At 42.7% G+C, this 16,583-nt stretch overlaps 1 protein-coding gene across 2 annotated transcripts; it reads right to left on the reverse strand.

Moving 5' to 3' along the window:
• Nucleotides 1-108: 108 nt before the first annotated feature.
• LOC308083029 (netrin-4) lies at nt 109-15,002 on the reverse strand. Of its 2 annotated transcripts, none has more exons than XM_080425130.1 (10): nt 14,086-15,002; nt 11,624-12,135; nt 10,360-10,707; nt 8,535-8,661; nt 5,415-5,603; nt 4,691-4,895; nt 3,932-4,062; nt 3,421-3,489; nt 1,797-1,970; nt 109-1,569 (listed from the first exon to the last, which is right to left on the reverse strand). In XM_080425130.1, exons 1-10 carry the CDS (start codon nt 14,153-14,155, stop codon nt 1,433-1,435), a joined length of 1,962 nt encoding a protein of 653 aa, XP_080281256.1. In that variant the 5' UTR covers nt 14,156-15,002; the 3' UTR covers nt 109-1,432. The 2 variants fall into 2 exon arrangements, with proteins under 2 accessions (XP_080281256.1, XP_080281255.1); XM_080425129.1 differs by having other exon boundaries at nt 3,932-4,065.
• Nucleotides 15,003-16,583: the final 1,581 nt, after the last annotated feature.

Here is a 16,583-nt window from a genome sequence, read left to right on the forward strand (position 1 = left end):
ATTTTCAACAACGGTGCCCGTCTGTGGTCAAACTAGTGATGGTATTGTTGTATATATTATATATATATGTCACTTAACACTGTGTTGTTTGTATGACAGATGGAAGTCAACTTGGTTACATGGTTTAAAGATGTATGAAGGCATAGCCTGCACAACCAAGGTGCTGTGGTCAAACTTTTTAATGTATGTCTTTCAAGCCTTAATTGTATTCATTGAACATGTCCAGATTCAAAATGAACACCAAACCAAATCTTTTACTTTCTCATTCCTTATATATATATATATATATACAGTATAGCCTACAGTACTTTATGTCTGAAACTGGAATAACTCAAATGATATTGAATAATGCAGTGTATGGAATATGAGTGAAAAGTAAAGCACACCCTCCTGATGTTTAAGTGTGCCGTTATGAGAAGACATGCTGTCATAAATGTTTCCAGGGCAAGGCTAACAGACACTGGAATCCATGCATTAAGATCCATACCATTATGATTTGCCTTCACATACACTTAGGCTACAGTACTAACAATTATGTTATAACTTTGGAGAAAGCACAACCTTATGATGAAAGTCTTCATTGTCCACACATCAAGGTTTGTAATGTCACATACAGATAACATTTTGTGGCATTACAGTAAGTCTCAAATGTGACCACCAAAACTGATTGATTTCAGGCATTTGAACACCCAATGTGTTATCAGTTTATTAGTGTAGAGCTCTAGGATGGCAGTAGCTCCTGCAGGAGGTAGAGCAGCCTTCTGCCAATCGTAAGGTTCCTGGTTCTATCCCCGGATCGTCTCGCTTTACAGTATGTCCTCGAGCAAGGCACAGCTCCTGATTAACAGGTTGGTACCTTGCATGGGTTCCTCCACCGAGTCCACTGTGTGTGTGTGTGCGTGCGTGAATGGGTAAACGTCACACCCACGGTTAAGTGATAGTTTGGAGAAAGGCGCTGTTGAAATGCAGACCCTTCTAGCTAACTGATGTAGTGTGCTGACGTGTCGTCACATCCACTGGATCTCAGTCATTTTGCTGAATTGTGCATTGACTTTGTATGGCTGCTTGTCCATTCCTCTGTATTGTTCAATAGTACCAACTTATACAACCAGGCCCGGTGCTAGCCAACAACGGTGGGGTGGGGTCGTGTGTGTCAGTACGGGGCATTTTTGTTAATGATTTATCTTTACCGACAGCAGCTGAAGTCCTTGTCATGTCTGTCTGTCTATCAGTCCCTCCTGGTACACACAACACCACTAACCACTAATCACTAACTAACACGCTGAGGAAGGCTTGATGCCGAAACGCTATTAATGAAAAAGTACCAGAAGGTTTGTTTTTTTAACTGGCAGTCTTGACGGAGGGGGCGAGATGGTCCGGTTGAGGGGGCGACGCCCCCTGTGATGCCGGGCCTGCATACAACAAGTACAAGTCACGGGCAGCCCTGCCTTAGTATCTCTGATATGTGTGTCCCCAGTATGGGTGTCCATGGTACCACAACGCTCTGCATGGTGACCAGCAGACGGCCCGTCACAGCCTCCTCTGGCCCTGCCAGCAGGTACTCCATACCTGGGAAGAGTGAAGGAGAACAGGGTATATATATAGGTAGATGATGCGGTACGTCTTGCTGTGTTGTACATTAATACATGTAATGCATGTTATGAAATAGTGAGAATAGACGATTTACAAGATCACAGCGTGTCACAATGCGACCCGTTGTGAGTTTGTAGATCAGCTATTTTTTTTTTAGATCTAAAAAATGACTTAAATGTGTTGAGGATGGGACAGTGTCCTACCTGGGTTAAGGATGGGACAGGTGCAGCCGCGACTCGTCCAAGACAGAGGGTAGATGCTGATGGTTCCCAGTGACAGTGTTGTCACCTGACCTGATCGCAGGACTTTGCGTACTTTGACCTGCACTTCTGCATGGCTCCCCTTGTCATGAGCAGACAGCACGCTGGCTTTGATCACTGACAGGAGCCAGACAGACAGTTATTAAAAATGAATGGCAAGGTGCCGTGAGCAGCCATCACCATTGACAGGGTCTGGCAGAATGTGGCACAAGTAGGGCAAGGTTTCTTTCTTTTTTTTTTACAGATTTATGAAAGTGCAGGTTGTAATCTTTCAAAGTGTGTCATACATTAAAATCTGAAAATCAAATCAAAGTTTATTTATATAGCACATTTAACATGACCCAAAGTGCTGTACAGGTAAAAACAAAAGAGCAAACTATGCAATATAAACAGACAATAGCATACAATGAAATAAGCACAAACAAAAATTAGCACCAGTAAGGGAAAAACAGGGCTACATAAGCTGTCATTGAAGGCCAGGGAGAAAGAATGAGTCTTTAATAAGGATCTAAAAATAGCTATCGACTGGGGAGATTTGATGTGTATGGGCAAATTATTCCAGAGCCTGCGGGCAGCCGCGGGAAAGGCCCAGTCACCTCTGTTTTTTTTCTGTGGGTGCTGGCACCTTCAGCAGCAGCTGGTCGGCCGACCTCAAGGCTCTGGGTGGGAGTGGTCGGAAACGAGATCTGCAAGGGCCGGGGGTGCCAACCCATTTAGAATTTTACAAAAAATCTTAAAATCAATTCGGAAGCGGACAGGGAGCCAATAGAGCGAGGCCAAGACTGGAGTGATATGGTCTCGCTTCTTTGTACCAGTGATAGGGCATTCACAACTAATGATTTCTACTAGTCGACTCATTTGACCAAGTAGTAGTCGACTAGTTTTATTTTATTTTTATTTTTTTAGGGGGGGGCATTGTTTTAATGCCATCCTACTACTATATTACTATTATTATTATCCTCCTGCCCTTACTTTTATGGCGTTTTAAGGGAAGCGCTTCTGGCACAGCAGCACAGCACCACAGCAGCGTCTCCAAGGATCCCCATTGCCCAATAATAGGCTTTTATTGGGCCTACTTTTGACCCCCTTTTGATAAAAAATAAAGTCAGGAGGATAATAATAATAGTAAGATGGGACATTCCTATGGCATAAATGTTTTAAAAAAAAATAATCAACTATTCGACTAGTACCAACAAAGTCGACTAGTGGTTATACTAGTCGACTAGTCGACTAGTTGGTGAAAGCCCTAACCAGTGAGAAGAAGGGCTGCGGCGTTCTGGATCAGCTTCAAGCGCCTAAGCAGCGATTGATCGAGTTTAAGAAGATATACTTAGTGTTATTTAAATGAAAACTCTAATCAAGAAGCAGTGGATTCTTCAACATTTAAACTTGTGTTGTAATATGAAAGGTCTGTTTAAAAAACAGACCTATTTCCTTAATTTGTGCGATGCGCTACTTGCAGCACATTCTATCATCAGACCATGTCACGATCATTCTGGTGCCAACTTCCCAACATTTGAAACGAATATTTCCAAATATCTATAAATTCAGCCGTGGAATTTCTTACCATAGTCATGCTTGGTCTTACAGAGGTCAGACACACTTCTCAGCTTTCTCTCCTTACAGCTGCATTTTCCTATGGAGAGTCATCACAACAATATGAAGATATCAACCAATGACCTGCATGACCATCTCATAATGCTAGAACCCAATGATTTGACGGACGTCTTAACTTTAGAGTAAAGCAACATGTTCGACAAAAGCTATGTATTTTCAACTGAAAAACTGATGAGAATATGTACATAAATTAGGCTTAAAGGGATAATTCACCCCAAAAAAAAAAACATTCCTATCGATTGGTCACCTCATGGAGACTTTGTTTTTTTGTTTTTGTCGCGTTCCGAAGCCAATAACTTGATGACCAGCGGACCGTTAGGCAGCGGTTCCAGTAGGAGACACAAAGGAGACTCTTTTTTTTTTCCTCCATGAATTCAAGTCTCCATGGGGGTGACTAATCGATAGGAAAAAAAAACATTTTGGGGGTGAACTATCCCTTTAAGGTTAAACTACCCACTCACCTGTGTGATGTAGGGCAGAGACAGCCAGCTGCTTTGGCCAGGTCACCTCACCTTCATTTGTGATGAACATGTGATCCAAATCAGGAATCTTCCCCCCGATTGGCACGTTGAAAACCTGATAGTTTGAGTAGCTGCTGCCAAAAACAGAAATGGATACATCTGATGAGGTTTATAATGCCCTTCTTAGTTCTATATAATAAGTAAAAGTATCGATACTGCAATGTAGAATCACTCGTTATAAGTAAAAGTCCGTTAATTCATGTTTACTTGAGTAAAAGTGCAAAAGTATTGGCATCAAAATATATATAAAGTACCAAATGTAAAAGTACTCATTATGCAGAATGTCCCGTTTCACAAGTTATCATAATCTAAAAAAAAAGATCTTTTGAAAATAGCAGATCTACAAGCACACAACACGTCGCATAGGCGACGTGTTGTGTGCTTTGGCTATTTTCAGTTTAAATAGGGCTGAAGTGGTTAATGTATGTTTTATAATAATAATCAAAATCTTCAAAGTAACTAGTTTCAAATAATTGCAGTGGAGTAAAAAGTACAATATTTGCCTCTGAGATGTAGTGGAGTAAGAGTATAGAAAATTGGAAGTACCTCAAAATTGTACTTAATTACAGCAATTGAGTAAACGTACTTAGTTACTTTACACCACTGCTCTAATTTCCTTCTCAGTTCTATATAAGACAGTATTTGGTAATGTATTCTTCCAGGGGTCCAGACAGAGAAAAAGCATAATTAATGAATAACCTGTCAAGGCACTGCCCAGTGGTGGGATCACAGCTCTTGGGCTTGCAGCCCTCCTCCCCTCCAAAGCCCCAGTACCCAAGCAGACAGTGGCTGCAGCTTGTGCCCGCTACTCCTGGTTTACAGTGGCACTGCCCGCTCCTAGGGTGGCACCAAGGTCCCTCCTCTCCAGGGGCAGACAGCGAGCCCTGTGGGTTACACCAGCATCCTGAGAGAGAGAGTGAAAGAGAGATAATTTCTTAGATGTGTTACTTGAACATGTTTTAGCCATTTTGTCTTGCAAAAGCCTGATTTATACTTAAATAGCAGATCTACAAGCTCACAACATGCATTGTGAGCTTGTGGGATCAGCTTTTGTTTTGTTGCTATATTGGCTGTTTTCTAACTAAGTGTAAAATATTGACACTAGTCTTGACATCCATTGGTTTCAGCTCTGTTTAGCTATTATAGCTATTACACAGATGTACCAGCAGAGGGAGACACATGATTTTTTAAAGAGAATAGTGATGCTGTTCCATTGTGTAAAAGCCTATCGCTCTTTTTTATTTTTCCAGTTAAATGACTATACAAATAAAAAAGCTCTGTAATATCCAGCTACTTGCTGAATAGCCAATCAAAGGGCAGTTAGTTGTTGGAATGTGTATGTAATTCTGGTTGACCTTTTTTGCTTCTTATTGCGTATTTCCTATACATCACACAAGCATCCCAACCTTTCCCCGTCTCTTACGTGTACAGGTGTGGGGGGAGTCGAGGGGCCGAGAAGGGTGCCGATGGTAGCCACGGCGACAGCGCTGGCACCTGCGTCCGGCGGTGTTGTGGCGGCAGTCGTCGCACACGCCGCCGCTGGCGCCGCCGGAGGACAGCCACGCCCGCCGAGAGAAGTGACAGCCGTCAGCGTGGCCGTGGCACTCACACTCTGAGGGCACAGAGAGAGAGATACGGAGAGTAAGGAGCGGTGGTTACTTAAGTAAGATAATCAATACTGCAATGTAGAAACACTCTGTCACAAGTAAAAGTGTGGTAATCGAAATTTTATTGAGTAAAAGTACAAAAGTATTGGCATCAAAATAGGAGAGAGAACTCACACAGGATACAGATTAAACAAATACAATTGGTAGTGATGACACAAAGAAATCAACAGAAAACATTGGAACTGGAACAAAACAAAAAAAAGCTGATAAATGTGTACTCTCTGTTGATTGGCCCGGGAATTGGCAACCCACCTGAAAATGTGTTTTCTGTTTATTAAAGAGCTGGAGAGAAGTTACTGAACAAACACTCTATAGCAATGATTACTATCAGATTATAGAGCTATAAAGGTAGTTTCGTAGTAAAAATTACTTAATCAATTACACACCCCATGAAGCCTTGAATTCAGGGAGATTTTTTAGTTATGGTCGCATTCCTGAGCAATAATTTGATGACCGGTGGAGTCTCCTGATTGTCATCCTATCTGTATGGTAGAATGATATTAATAACAACTGTGAAGGTGGTCTCCCTGCGCTTCTATTTAGATCCTGTGGTCGTGTAGGACACCCACTGGTCGATAAGGGGTATTGCATAAAGGTCACAAAAGCATCCTCTGCTGAAAGGGTCTTTCTGTGCCCACGCCACGGTGTGGTGAATTTGGATTCAAATCCTGCGTAGGATGTTAAAGTTATGCATTGCAGCTCTTAAGACCCACGTTTCCATTTGAAACTCAAATGGAAATATCTTGCATTCCTAAATGTTATTGGTAACAAAATAAACAGAAATAAACGAAAGAAAGTTAAGGATTGCAGCTTTAAATGAAAGAAAGAGAAATGAGCTCAAATATCAGTCTGTGAACTTAGGACAAACAGTCAAAACCAGTCATAAACACTGACTTTAACAGTAAGTATACACAATTCACAGTGAAACTACTGTAAATCGACGTTTTAGTCACATTTCCAGCCGTAATAATTTCTGTAACTTTAAATGATAAAGGAGCAAAACTCTTGCACAACTACAGAACAACAGGTGCAGCATAGAAGACTAAAGGCCACAATCTTATCAGTTCTAGATTGTGGCGATATTATTTACATGCATTCTGCTCCCTCCTCACTAAAGCCACTTCGATGCAGTCTACCACTCAGCCCTCCGGTTTATAACTGGAGATGGCTTTCTTACCCATCACTGTAGGCTTCATGAAAAGGTCGGCTGGCCATCATAGGCTATGAGACGAAAACAGCACTGCACTGTTTCTATCTACAAAGCCTTACTCAAGAAATTGCCTAATTATCTTAACAGCCTATTAGAACCTAAAGTTGGCCATCATCACCACACCCGTTCTCAGGATTACTTTGTTTTAGAAATCCCCTCTGCTAGTTCTGAACTGGGTAAGACGGCCTGTCGTTACTATGTCCCTCACATGTGGAGCTGTCTACAATCAGTTCTAAAACTGGAGAACATGATTTCACTTGATCGCTTTAAAATGTGTGTGAGGAATACTCTGAGATCTAACTGTACTGTGTGTTCATTCTGAAATGTTTATCATCCTGTAATGTATTTGTGTTTACATTGTATGCTTTGTACACTGTAATCAGGGCGTCATTGGAAAAGAGAGCTGGCTCTCAATTGACCTTCCTGAGTAAATAAAGGCGAAAGAAAGAAGGCCCGTCAACACACACACACAAATCTGTTGTCCATGCTCTCTGCTCTGATTCTCCTTCCAAATCTATAGTTTAGATCAGTGCTTGTCCAAGTGTTGTCTGGGGACCACCAGGGGCCCTTGAGGGGGTTCCAGGGAGTCCCTGTGAAAAGGCTCGAACGGCCACGGCTCCAAAAGTTGACACGTCCACCAATGCAGGTTTTTGTATTTTATTTACCTCTCCCAAAGTACAGGGTAATTCACTGTGCGCAGGCCCGGGCAACAATAATTAAAAAATGAATAAGACTGGCCAAAACAAAGCTCCAATTACGGAACTTTAGGAATATACACTTGACAGCTAAATAAATGAAACAAACCAGGAACTTAAGAAACTCTAACAAGGAAAACCTTCTACAAAGGTTTTTTTTTTTTAAAACCCTGGTAGCACTCTCCTGGATGTTGTCACGGCTAGCTTCAAGCCAAACTGAACTAGGTCCCTCACCTGTAGCATGCACTTTAAGCAGGTGAGGCAAACCATCACATCATTACTAATTGGTAACTCTATATACTCAAACGAGGCTAACTAAGGTCCATGAGATATTTTACACAATTAAGTCATAATGAAGTACGTTAAATATGTTCATTACAATGTTTCCCAGGCGCCAATTCATTCACAGATTATTAACTAAAGCCAACACATAATACCAACATAAACACACACCCCTCCTCCTCTACAGTGCTTGGCCCATTCCAATCAACAGGATTGCCAGCACTGCAGAGGAGCACTACAGTGTCAATCAATAAACATTTAAAAACCATTTCAGTCACTTAGATACTGTTCCCAGCCGGCTTGCTGGTGAATGAATTGGGAAGCAGTTGTGCAGTGTGTGTGCGTGCAAAGTAGTCCCCATTAACAAATGTGTTAATATGAATACATCAAAATCAGTTCAACCACTTTAACCCTGCTGTATATACATCGGCTATTTTCAAAACATTTAGACAAATCTAGGAAAATCTAGGAAAATGTGGAATAATTTGGAAAAGAATGTATATAAATGTCCTCTCATGGGGATCCCTGCAGGCACAACATCTTTTCAGCTGGGGTCTGCGGCCATATACACATCAATTTGGGCTGTCTTTGACATGAGAATGTTTGAGAACCACTGGTTTAGATAAAAGACATGTCCCATGACCATAAGATCTACAACTGAACGGTTTAATCGACGGCAGGTCACTTACTCCGACACGGGTTGGGTTCCCCGCTGCTCCCGTTGGCGGGCCTCCAGGGACGGTCGTGGTGGAGCGGGGCACACCTCTCACAGTGCTCCCCTGCTGTGTGGTGAGCGCACACACACCGACCAGGCACCTGGAACACATATCAGTGCATGGCTGCTCGATAAATTCACTTTTTACATTAGAGAACGTACACACACGGATCTCATGGACGAGCACAGCAGGGAGTCGCCTATTAATGCAACTGCACTGTCTGCAAGAGAAGTTACAGAAAACATCAGTGGTGGAAAGATCACTCAAATTCTTTACTTAGGTAAAAGTATCACTACTGCAATGTAGAAATGCTCTGTTACGAGTAAAGGTCTGGAATTCAAAATCTACTTGAGTAAAAGTACATAAGTATTGGTATCAAAATATACTTAAAGTACCAAAAGTAGAAAGTACTCATTCGGGCACGGCCACACCAAACTATGGTTGCCCGCTGTTAAATTCAGGTTGTGCACGGCCGACAGTTTTTTGCAGCTATTATGGTATGGCATGTACCAGCAGGCGTATAGAGTGCATAACCGCAAGGTGTGCGCTACACACGGAAAGATGCGCAAGACCATCAAACCATGCCATTCCCATTGGAAAAGCATTGGCAGATTCCGCCCCATAGGTAGAACAAAAGGGCGGTGTGGCCGTGCCTTAAGGCAGAATGTCCCATTTCATAAGTTTTCAAATGTATGAAATGTCTAAAAATCCTTTGAAAATAGCAGATCTACAAGCTCACAATGCGTCGCATTGCGACGCATTGTGAGCAAATGGCCGAATTGTATATAGGGTTGAGGTGGTTAATTAAAACTTAATGTATGTTTTGTAATAATAATCTAAATCTACAAAGTAACTAGTAACTAAAGTTTTCAAATAACTATAGTGAGTAAAAGTACAACATTTGTCTCTGAGATGCAGTTTATTGTTTATTGTTTATTGAATGGATCCCCATTAGCTGACGCCGGGGAGACAGCTAGTCTTCCTGGAGTAGAAGTAAAAGTATTAGAAAATTTGAAATGCTCCAGTAAAGTAAAAGTACCTCACAATTGTACTTAGTTACTTTCCACCACTGCCTGGAACACATATCAGTGTGGCTGCTCGATAAATTCACTTTTACGTAAGAGAACGTACACACACGGATCTCATGGACAAGCACAGCAGGGAGTCGCCTACTAATCTGCACTAGAGTCTGCGAGAGACGTTACAGAAAACATGGACACCTGTCGCATAGACAGGCTGCAATAAACATCCAGACTGCTGCTGCTATAAAGAACAGTACGAGCCATTTAAAAACCCGCTCACAGCTGATATTCACATCACTGCTGCCCCATACATCTGTGTTTTATAACACTCTATAGGAAGTGAACACAGATTGAAGCCTATAATTGACTATACTCCGTTGTACAATGGTTTCCCCTCACCGGAAATCCGAGATTTTTAAAGCAGAAAATCGTTTTCTGCTTGAGCAGCTGTTCTTTTTGGTGACCGACACCACTGTAGTGGTATAAATGAAGCTTATGAGATTGACTGAAAGGAAGACAGACACGCATGCACGCACACGCACACACACACACACACACACACACACACACACACACGCTCACACTAAATTCACTGTTTCCTGCATTATTTCCTAAACTGTTTCCTGCACTGTTTCTCTCATTTTGTGACTGTCTCTTCTGCTGATACACACATATCTACCTACACACACGCACGCGCACGCACACGCACACACACACACACACACACACACACACACACACACACACACACACACACACACAGAAGGTTAGCTCACCATGTTGCTGTTCTGTGGTGTTTCTAGGCTGCTATTGTGTGGCACACAGTACTCGGCGTGGCCATGGCACAGACAGGTCCCTCTGGCCAGTAAAGTGTAAATGCCATAAGCTGCTGCTGAGGGGCTTGGGCTGCTTTCTGGGGTCGTGGGCTTCAGTGTAAGTGCTGCAGATAGCACGGGCGGGTTTCCTTCCTCCACAGAGTGGCTGCTTGGTGGGGGTGCCGGTGGACAGGACTGGGCCTTGAGGAGTCTGATGCGGAGGTTTGTGAGCGTCAGGCGGGCAAGAGTGTCTGGATTATACGGGTCCACAGCTTTAACACCGCTGGGAGCGAGGGTCCGCAATATCACCTGGGAAAAGAAAATGCACTTATTAGTAAACAGTGCATTTGGAATTCAACCTCTCAACGTGAGCTTGTTAAGTGGTTAAAGAGATAGTTCACCCAATTTTCGATATTTTCTATCGATTAGTCACCCCATGGAGACTTGAATTCATGGATATTTTTTTGTTTTTGTCGCATTCCTAAGCAAATAATTTCACCGGCTTTGAATACTATCAATGCATTGAATGGGACATTATCAGGTTTTATCAGACCATTGAATGGCCGAGTAGGCGACATACTGACCTACCCGCGATTTATCAGACCATTCATTGGGCGTAATCAGGATATACTGACCTACCGGGAGGCAGAGCAGTCCCCACAACATGATTTAGGATTCTGTGCCTATCGGTACATAACTCGGACGGCGCTGAGTAGGCTCAAGCGAACGTCGCAACGTTCAGCGCGGCAACTCGCTCGCTTTAGCTCTCTTGGTGGTGCTTCACATGGCTCCAGTTCGCTTGAGACTGCGCGCCTCCGTCATGGTCCGAAACCGAAACTTAACTTATATAAGTCATCTCCATCGGTAGGTCAGTATGTCTTGATAACACCCAATGAATGGTCTGATAAATCGCGGGTAGGTCAGTATGTCACCTACTTCGCCCATTCAATGGTCTGATAAAACGTGAAAATTGTCCCAATCAATGCATTGATAGCATCCGTATGGGGTGATAATTTGATGACCAGTGGACCGGTAGGCAGCGGTTCCGGGAGGAGACACAAAGGAGACTCTTTGTGTCTCCTACCGGAACCGCTGCCGGTCATCAAATGAGTGGGGTGACTAATCCATATAGGAAAAAAGTCATTTTGGGGGTGAACTATCCCTTTAAGTGGTTAATCAGTAACCTGTGCATTAGACACGGTGTAGTGTATTATTATTCCCTCACCTCTCCACCACTGCAGGGCGTGGCCCCGGAATAGCGGGACGTACAGAGCGCGCCTCGCTGGCCGACGTCGTCGGGGACGCCGAACTCCGAGCTGCAGTTGCGGGCGAACAACTTGAGGGTTCGCCAGGTCCGTCCGAAGTCCGCGGACCGCTCGACGACCATGGCGGCGGGCCGGGGGGACCGGAAGAGCAGAACCAAGTGGGAGAGACAGAACCGGGTTTCCAGATCCAAGCGGATCTCGTCTTCCTGCTTGTTTTGCCGGGCGGCGCCGCCACCACCCATACCCACCCCCACCCCTGATTCCCACCAGGTGTCAGGGTGCAGGAAAGGGTCATCGGTCATGTGGGCGGGTGGGTGGTGGGTGTCCTCTGGGCAGAGGTGTGGGGCAGGAGGAGGAGGAGGAGGAGAGGGGCATGGTGGGTGACCACAGCAGCCTGAGAGGGTGGTGAGGGTCCTGCCACCCGCCAGGTTCCCCATGGGAGGACTGCAGGCATGGTCCTTACACCTGGAGGCTGAGGCGGAAAGGGAAAACCTTACTGTATTGGAGAAGAGCATAATTCGTTGCTGTCCGGCAGAAACCACCTAACTCCATTTCCCCCCATAAATCTGTGCTATTGAACGCCCTTTACGTCTGTGTGTTGATTAAAAATTTAAATATTGAACCAATGGAAAGTATTAAAAAGTGCTTCTGACAAAACCAGCTAAGTCCACTGGATCCTCAAACTTTCTGCTAAACCAGCTATCTCCACCAAAGGGGGGTGGAGTTAGCTGGTTTTGCTGACTCCAGGCTCCACCCCCTTTTGACCTCCAACCTCATTGTGAGCTTGGAGATCCATTTAGCTGTTCTTATCAATGATGAACAAAACCTCCTACTCCACTTTTTGTTTTGTTTTAGTCATTTCCTGAAAAATGGAGTTAACTGGTTTCCGCCGCACAGCAGAGATATCCACTTTAAACTTTTTACATAATGACCATAATGACTGACCAAAACAAGGACACCATGTTATGTAACCCCCCCCTAAAATAGCACATCTACAAGCTCTCATCACCATGCATGTTGTGAGTTTGGAGATTGTCTATTTTCGCTATTTATCATACGAAGAACCATCTAGGGCTTACACTTGAACCCCAGCATCCATTCTGGTGGGAATATTAGCCAAAAATAGCCAATCTACAAGCTCACAATGCATGGCAATGCGACATGCTGTGGCCATGCTGTGCCCTAAAAGAACACCTTCAGGAGTCTGCAGTTCCAAACTGGCCCCTGTCAAAGTCTTAACCTAAGCCCTCCTCGAACTGTCTATTGTACATATTTCTTGTTTTTCATACCAGTAACCTGTAAGCTGATCGTATGATGTTCTGCATAGTAGTGTTTATCTGTCTGTTTTCTTAAATGTCATCATGATCTGAGTGCGTGGGGATCTCATTTTAAATAAGCCATTGTGCTTTTATGAGCGATCCGGTTTAGAGGACCTTGTATTGTGAATTGCACTTCCATGTACTGTGTCCATGTCTTTTCTAAATAAAGTATTCAATCAATATTCATTCAACCAATCAGCTATTTTTGGTTTAGGCTAAGGGATTTGGTGTAGATGGAAAAAATGCGGCCCAGAGTACAGAGCCAGCTCAGGTCCAGTTTACAAAGTAAAGAGAGTTTAAGTGGTTGAGTGGTCAATTAAAAGGAGCAGTGCTCCAGGTGCACTTCTTCAGTGCATATGCTTTGAAAACACTGAAGAATAGGCTTTTTCCAATCTTTACATCACAAGGAAAGGTAAGATCCTCTTCATTGTTGTTCCATAAATATTTAATAGATGTGACACAGTATCCAGCCCTTTCCCTGTGAGGGAGCTCACCAAGGGCTCTTAAGTTACATCTGCAGCCATCATCCTAACATGCCCTCAGCCTCAGGTCAGGTCACCACAGCACAGACCCTTATCAACCATCTTCACCTTTGCTACTACTTTACTGTAAAGTTGACCATAGCAGACATGTGGATGTCCACTGTAGAAGCATGCACTCAAATAAAACATAATTAGATCGTATTATATGCATACTGCAGCCTATAAGCTGCCACAACAATAGCCAGTTAGCCCAGACAAGGTGGTCCCAACATAAGAATAAAGCCAGTGGTGGAAGAAGTACTCACATTTTGTACTCAAGTACCAAGTACCAATACCACAACGTAGAAATAAATGTCCCATTTAAAAAGTTTCCAAATATATAAAATGCTCTACAAACTCACAATGAGTTGCTTTGCAACGCAAATGCAGAGATGATGAATTTCATTTTACACAGGACCACAATGGAAACAAGTCCTATAGCCTAGGGCTTTTTGTGTTATCCTTTTAACAATCATTGTAAATCGTACCTCTGTACTAATTGCAAACTGTTAATAAAGTATTCAATCAATCAATAAAACAATCAAACAATCAATCAATCAGCCAATTAAAGGATCCACTCACCTGCTCCACTGTGTATAAGAGGTAAAAACAGCCCGCAGGCGATGGTCAGCATCTGTCCTTTTAGACGCATAGCCTATAATATACTACCAACTAGATACAATGTAACGGTTTTGTTTACAACATGCACAGAAGGCAATGTTCCTGCCAAAACAAATGTATCTAAACATTATGTGCATTTATTGATCTTATATCTTATGATGATGATGATGAGGAGCCATACATTTCTCTCCGAAGCGAGCTGCTTATTACGCAATGATGCTCGGAATCAGATGGCGGAGGTATTTTGACCTCATTAAATCCTTTCCGGGAAGAAAACAAAATCCACGTGTCTTTCCCACAGATTATGCAAATATTTAGAAGGAAAACATCTTCGATTAATTTCAAATCATAGTAGCCTCAAAATGTTCAAATAAAAGAAAAGTCAAAAAATAATAATAATGTTCAAATAAAAAAAGTTCAAATTATAGTAGCCTAAAATGCATCCTTATCCTTCAGGTGCTCTCAGCTGCACGCTGTCATGTTGTTGTCAGTTAAGACTAACTTGTGGTTGATCCAAGTGTGAACGAACGCTCAACATTCCGCACTTTAACTAACAAAATCCTACAATATCAGCGAATATTGCTTTCAAGCGGTAAACTATTCTAAATCCTTTTTGCTCAATAATATAGCAAACAATAGGCTGAGGTGCGCGCGGTGGCCGTTGTACTCCACACTGCCATGAGCACAACTCCTCCACAGCTTTTTAACAGCGTGACCGAGCCAGTGGGTTGGACAATAACAACACTCAACACGAAGAGTGGCCTAGGTTTGTGTTTGATCATGTGCTCCATCCATCCATGCTCTCTGTGCGCTTTTACGCAGAAGAATACGCACTGGAGACGAGCCAGCCAGGGCGCTCTATTTATCACCACGCACGTCGCCCCAGCTGTGCACGTTCAACACTAATTGCCCGGTGACCAGTGATGGAAGAAGTAGGCTACTCACATTTTTTTTACTTAAGTAAAAGTATCAATACCCACTTCTAGAAATAGTCTGTAAGTACAAGTTCGGTATTCAAAATGTACTTTGAGTAAAAGTACAAAAGTATTGTCATCAAAATATGCTTAAAGTACGAAAAGTAAAAGTACACATTATGCAGAATGTCCTATTTCACAAGTTTTGAAATGTATACAATGTATAAACATCCTTTGAAAATAGCAGATCTACAAGCTTGCAACATGTTGTGAGCTTGTAGATCTGCTATTTTCAAATTGCTTTTGTAATAATCAAAACGTTTTGTAATAATAATAAAATAATAATAATCAAAATCTACAAAGTAACTAGTAACTAAAGTTTTCAAATAATTATAGTGGAGTAGAAGTAATATTATTGGAAATTTGAAAATACTCCAGTAAGATATAAATACCTCAAAATTGTACTTAAGTACAGTACTTGAGTACATGTACTTAGTTACTTTCCACCACTGCTGGTGACTGAGAAGGTTTTCTTTTTTCTTTTCTCCCCCCCCCCCCTGCTCAATCTGGCTGTTGGTGACTCATCCAGAGGTTTCAGAGAGTTGTACCGGGAAAGGCTGATTTGCCAGCCAGGGCTGGTGAACGTGAATGTTAATGTGAAACAGGCGCTCAGCACATACCAACTACACACAGTAAAAATACTGCAGTGTTTAACTCTAAACCAGGGGTCTTCTACATTTTTCAGGCCAACAAGGACCCCTTAGCTCATTGGTTCTCAAAGTGGGGTCTGGGGACCCCCAGGGGTCCTTGAGGGAGTTCCAGGGGGTCCCCAGCTAAATTATGGATAGTTAGGAACCAAATGGACCCTTATGGGTCTATAACTCTGAGAGTGTACAAATGGAACCAAATGGACCTGTTATACAGGTCCATTTGGGAGGTACACTCTCAGAGTTAAATTAGCATTGATTTTACAATATAAATGGGGGTCTCAGATATACATTACATTACATTACAGTCATTTAGCAGACACTTTTATCCAAAGCGACTTACAATAAGTGCATTCAACATAGGTAGGGAACAAAACTACTAATCACCAGAAGTTTTAAGTGCATTTTCTGCTAAAACAGGCAACCAAGAGTATACCTAGCGCTAAGGTAAAAGTGCAATATATCAGCTACCTACTTTCATAAACAGATGAGACAAATAGCTAAATCAAATGAGCAAGAGCTAAAACAAATAAGTATTGACTAAAGAAGATCCAATAAAACAATACAATAATAAAACAAGAGTTCGTACAACTAGTTAACAACAAGTAGGCAATGCGAAGAGGAAGGGTAGTGTTTCCTGAAGAGGTGGGTTTTCAGCCTGCGGCGAAAGATGGGCAGTGACTCTGCTGTCCTGACATCAGTGGGGGGTTCATTCCATATATAGAAATGCCATTAAATGGGGGTCCGTAGCCCAATGCATGTCAAACTGGGGGTCCTTGAAATCAATGTCCCTGGCATATCTTTTCAAATGGGGTCCGTGGGCTAACGACTGTAAATT

Source organism: Gymnoscopelus braueri (genome assembly GCF_963280865.1).
Source record: "Gymnoscopelus braueri genome assembly, chromosome: 3".
In the NCBI taxonomy this organism is placed as follows: domain Eukaryota; kingdom Metazoa; phylum Chordata; class Actinopteri; order Myctophiformes; family Myctophidae; genus Gymnoscopelus; species Gymnoscopelus braueri.

What these genes read in the sequence shown, in the direction of transcription:
- LOC308083029 (XM_080425129.1), bottom strand. Translation starts at nt 14,155, where the DNA reads ATGCGTCTAAAAGGACAGATGCTGACCATCGCCTGCGGGCTGTTTTTA. An exon ending in CTCCCCCCACACCTGTACAC is followed by an intron (nt 4,896 to 5,414) that starts GTAAGAGACGGG and finishes TCTCTCTCTCAG; the next exon opens with GATGCTGGTGTAACCCACAG. An exon ending in CTCTGCCCTACATCACACAG is followed by an intron (nt 3,490 to 3,931) that starts GTGAGTGGGTAG and finishes GACTCTCCATAG; the next exon opens with GAAAATGCAGCTGTAAGGAG.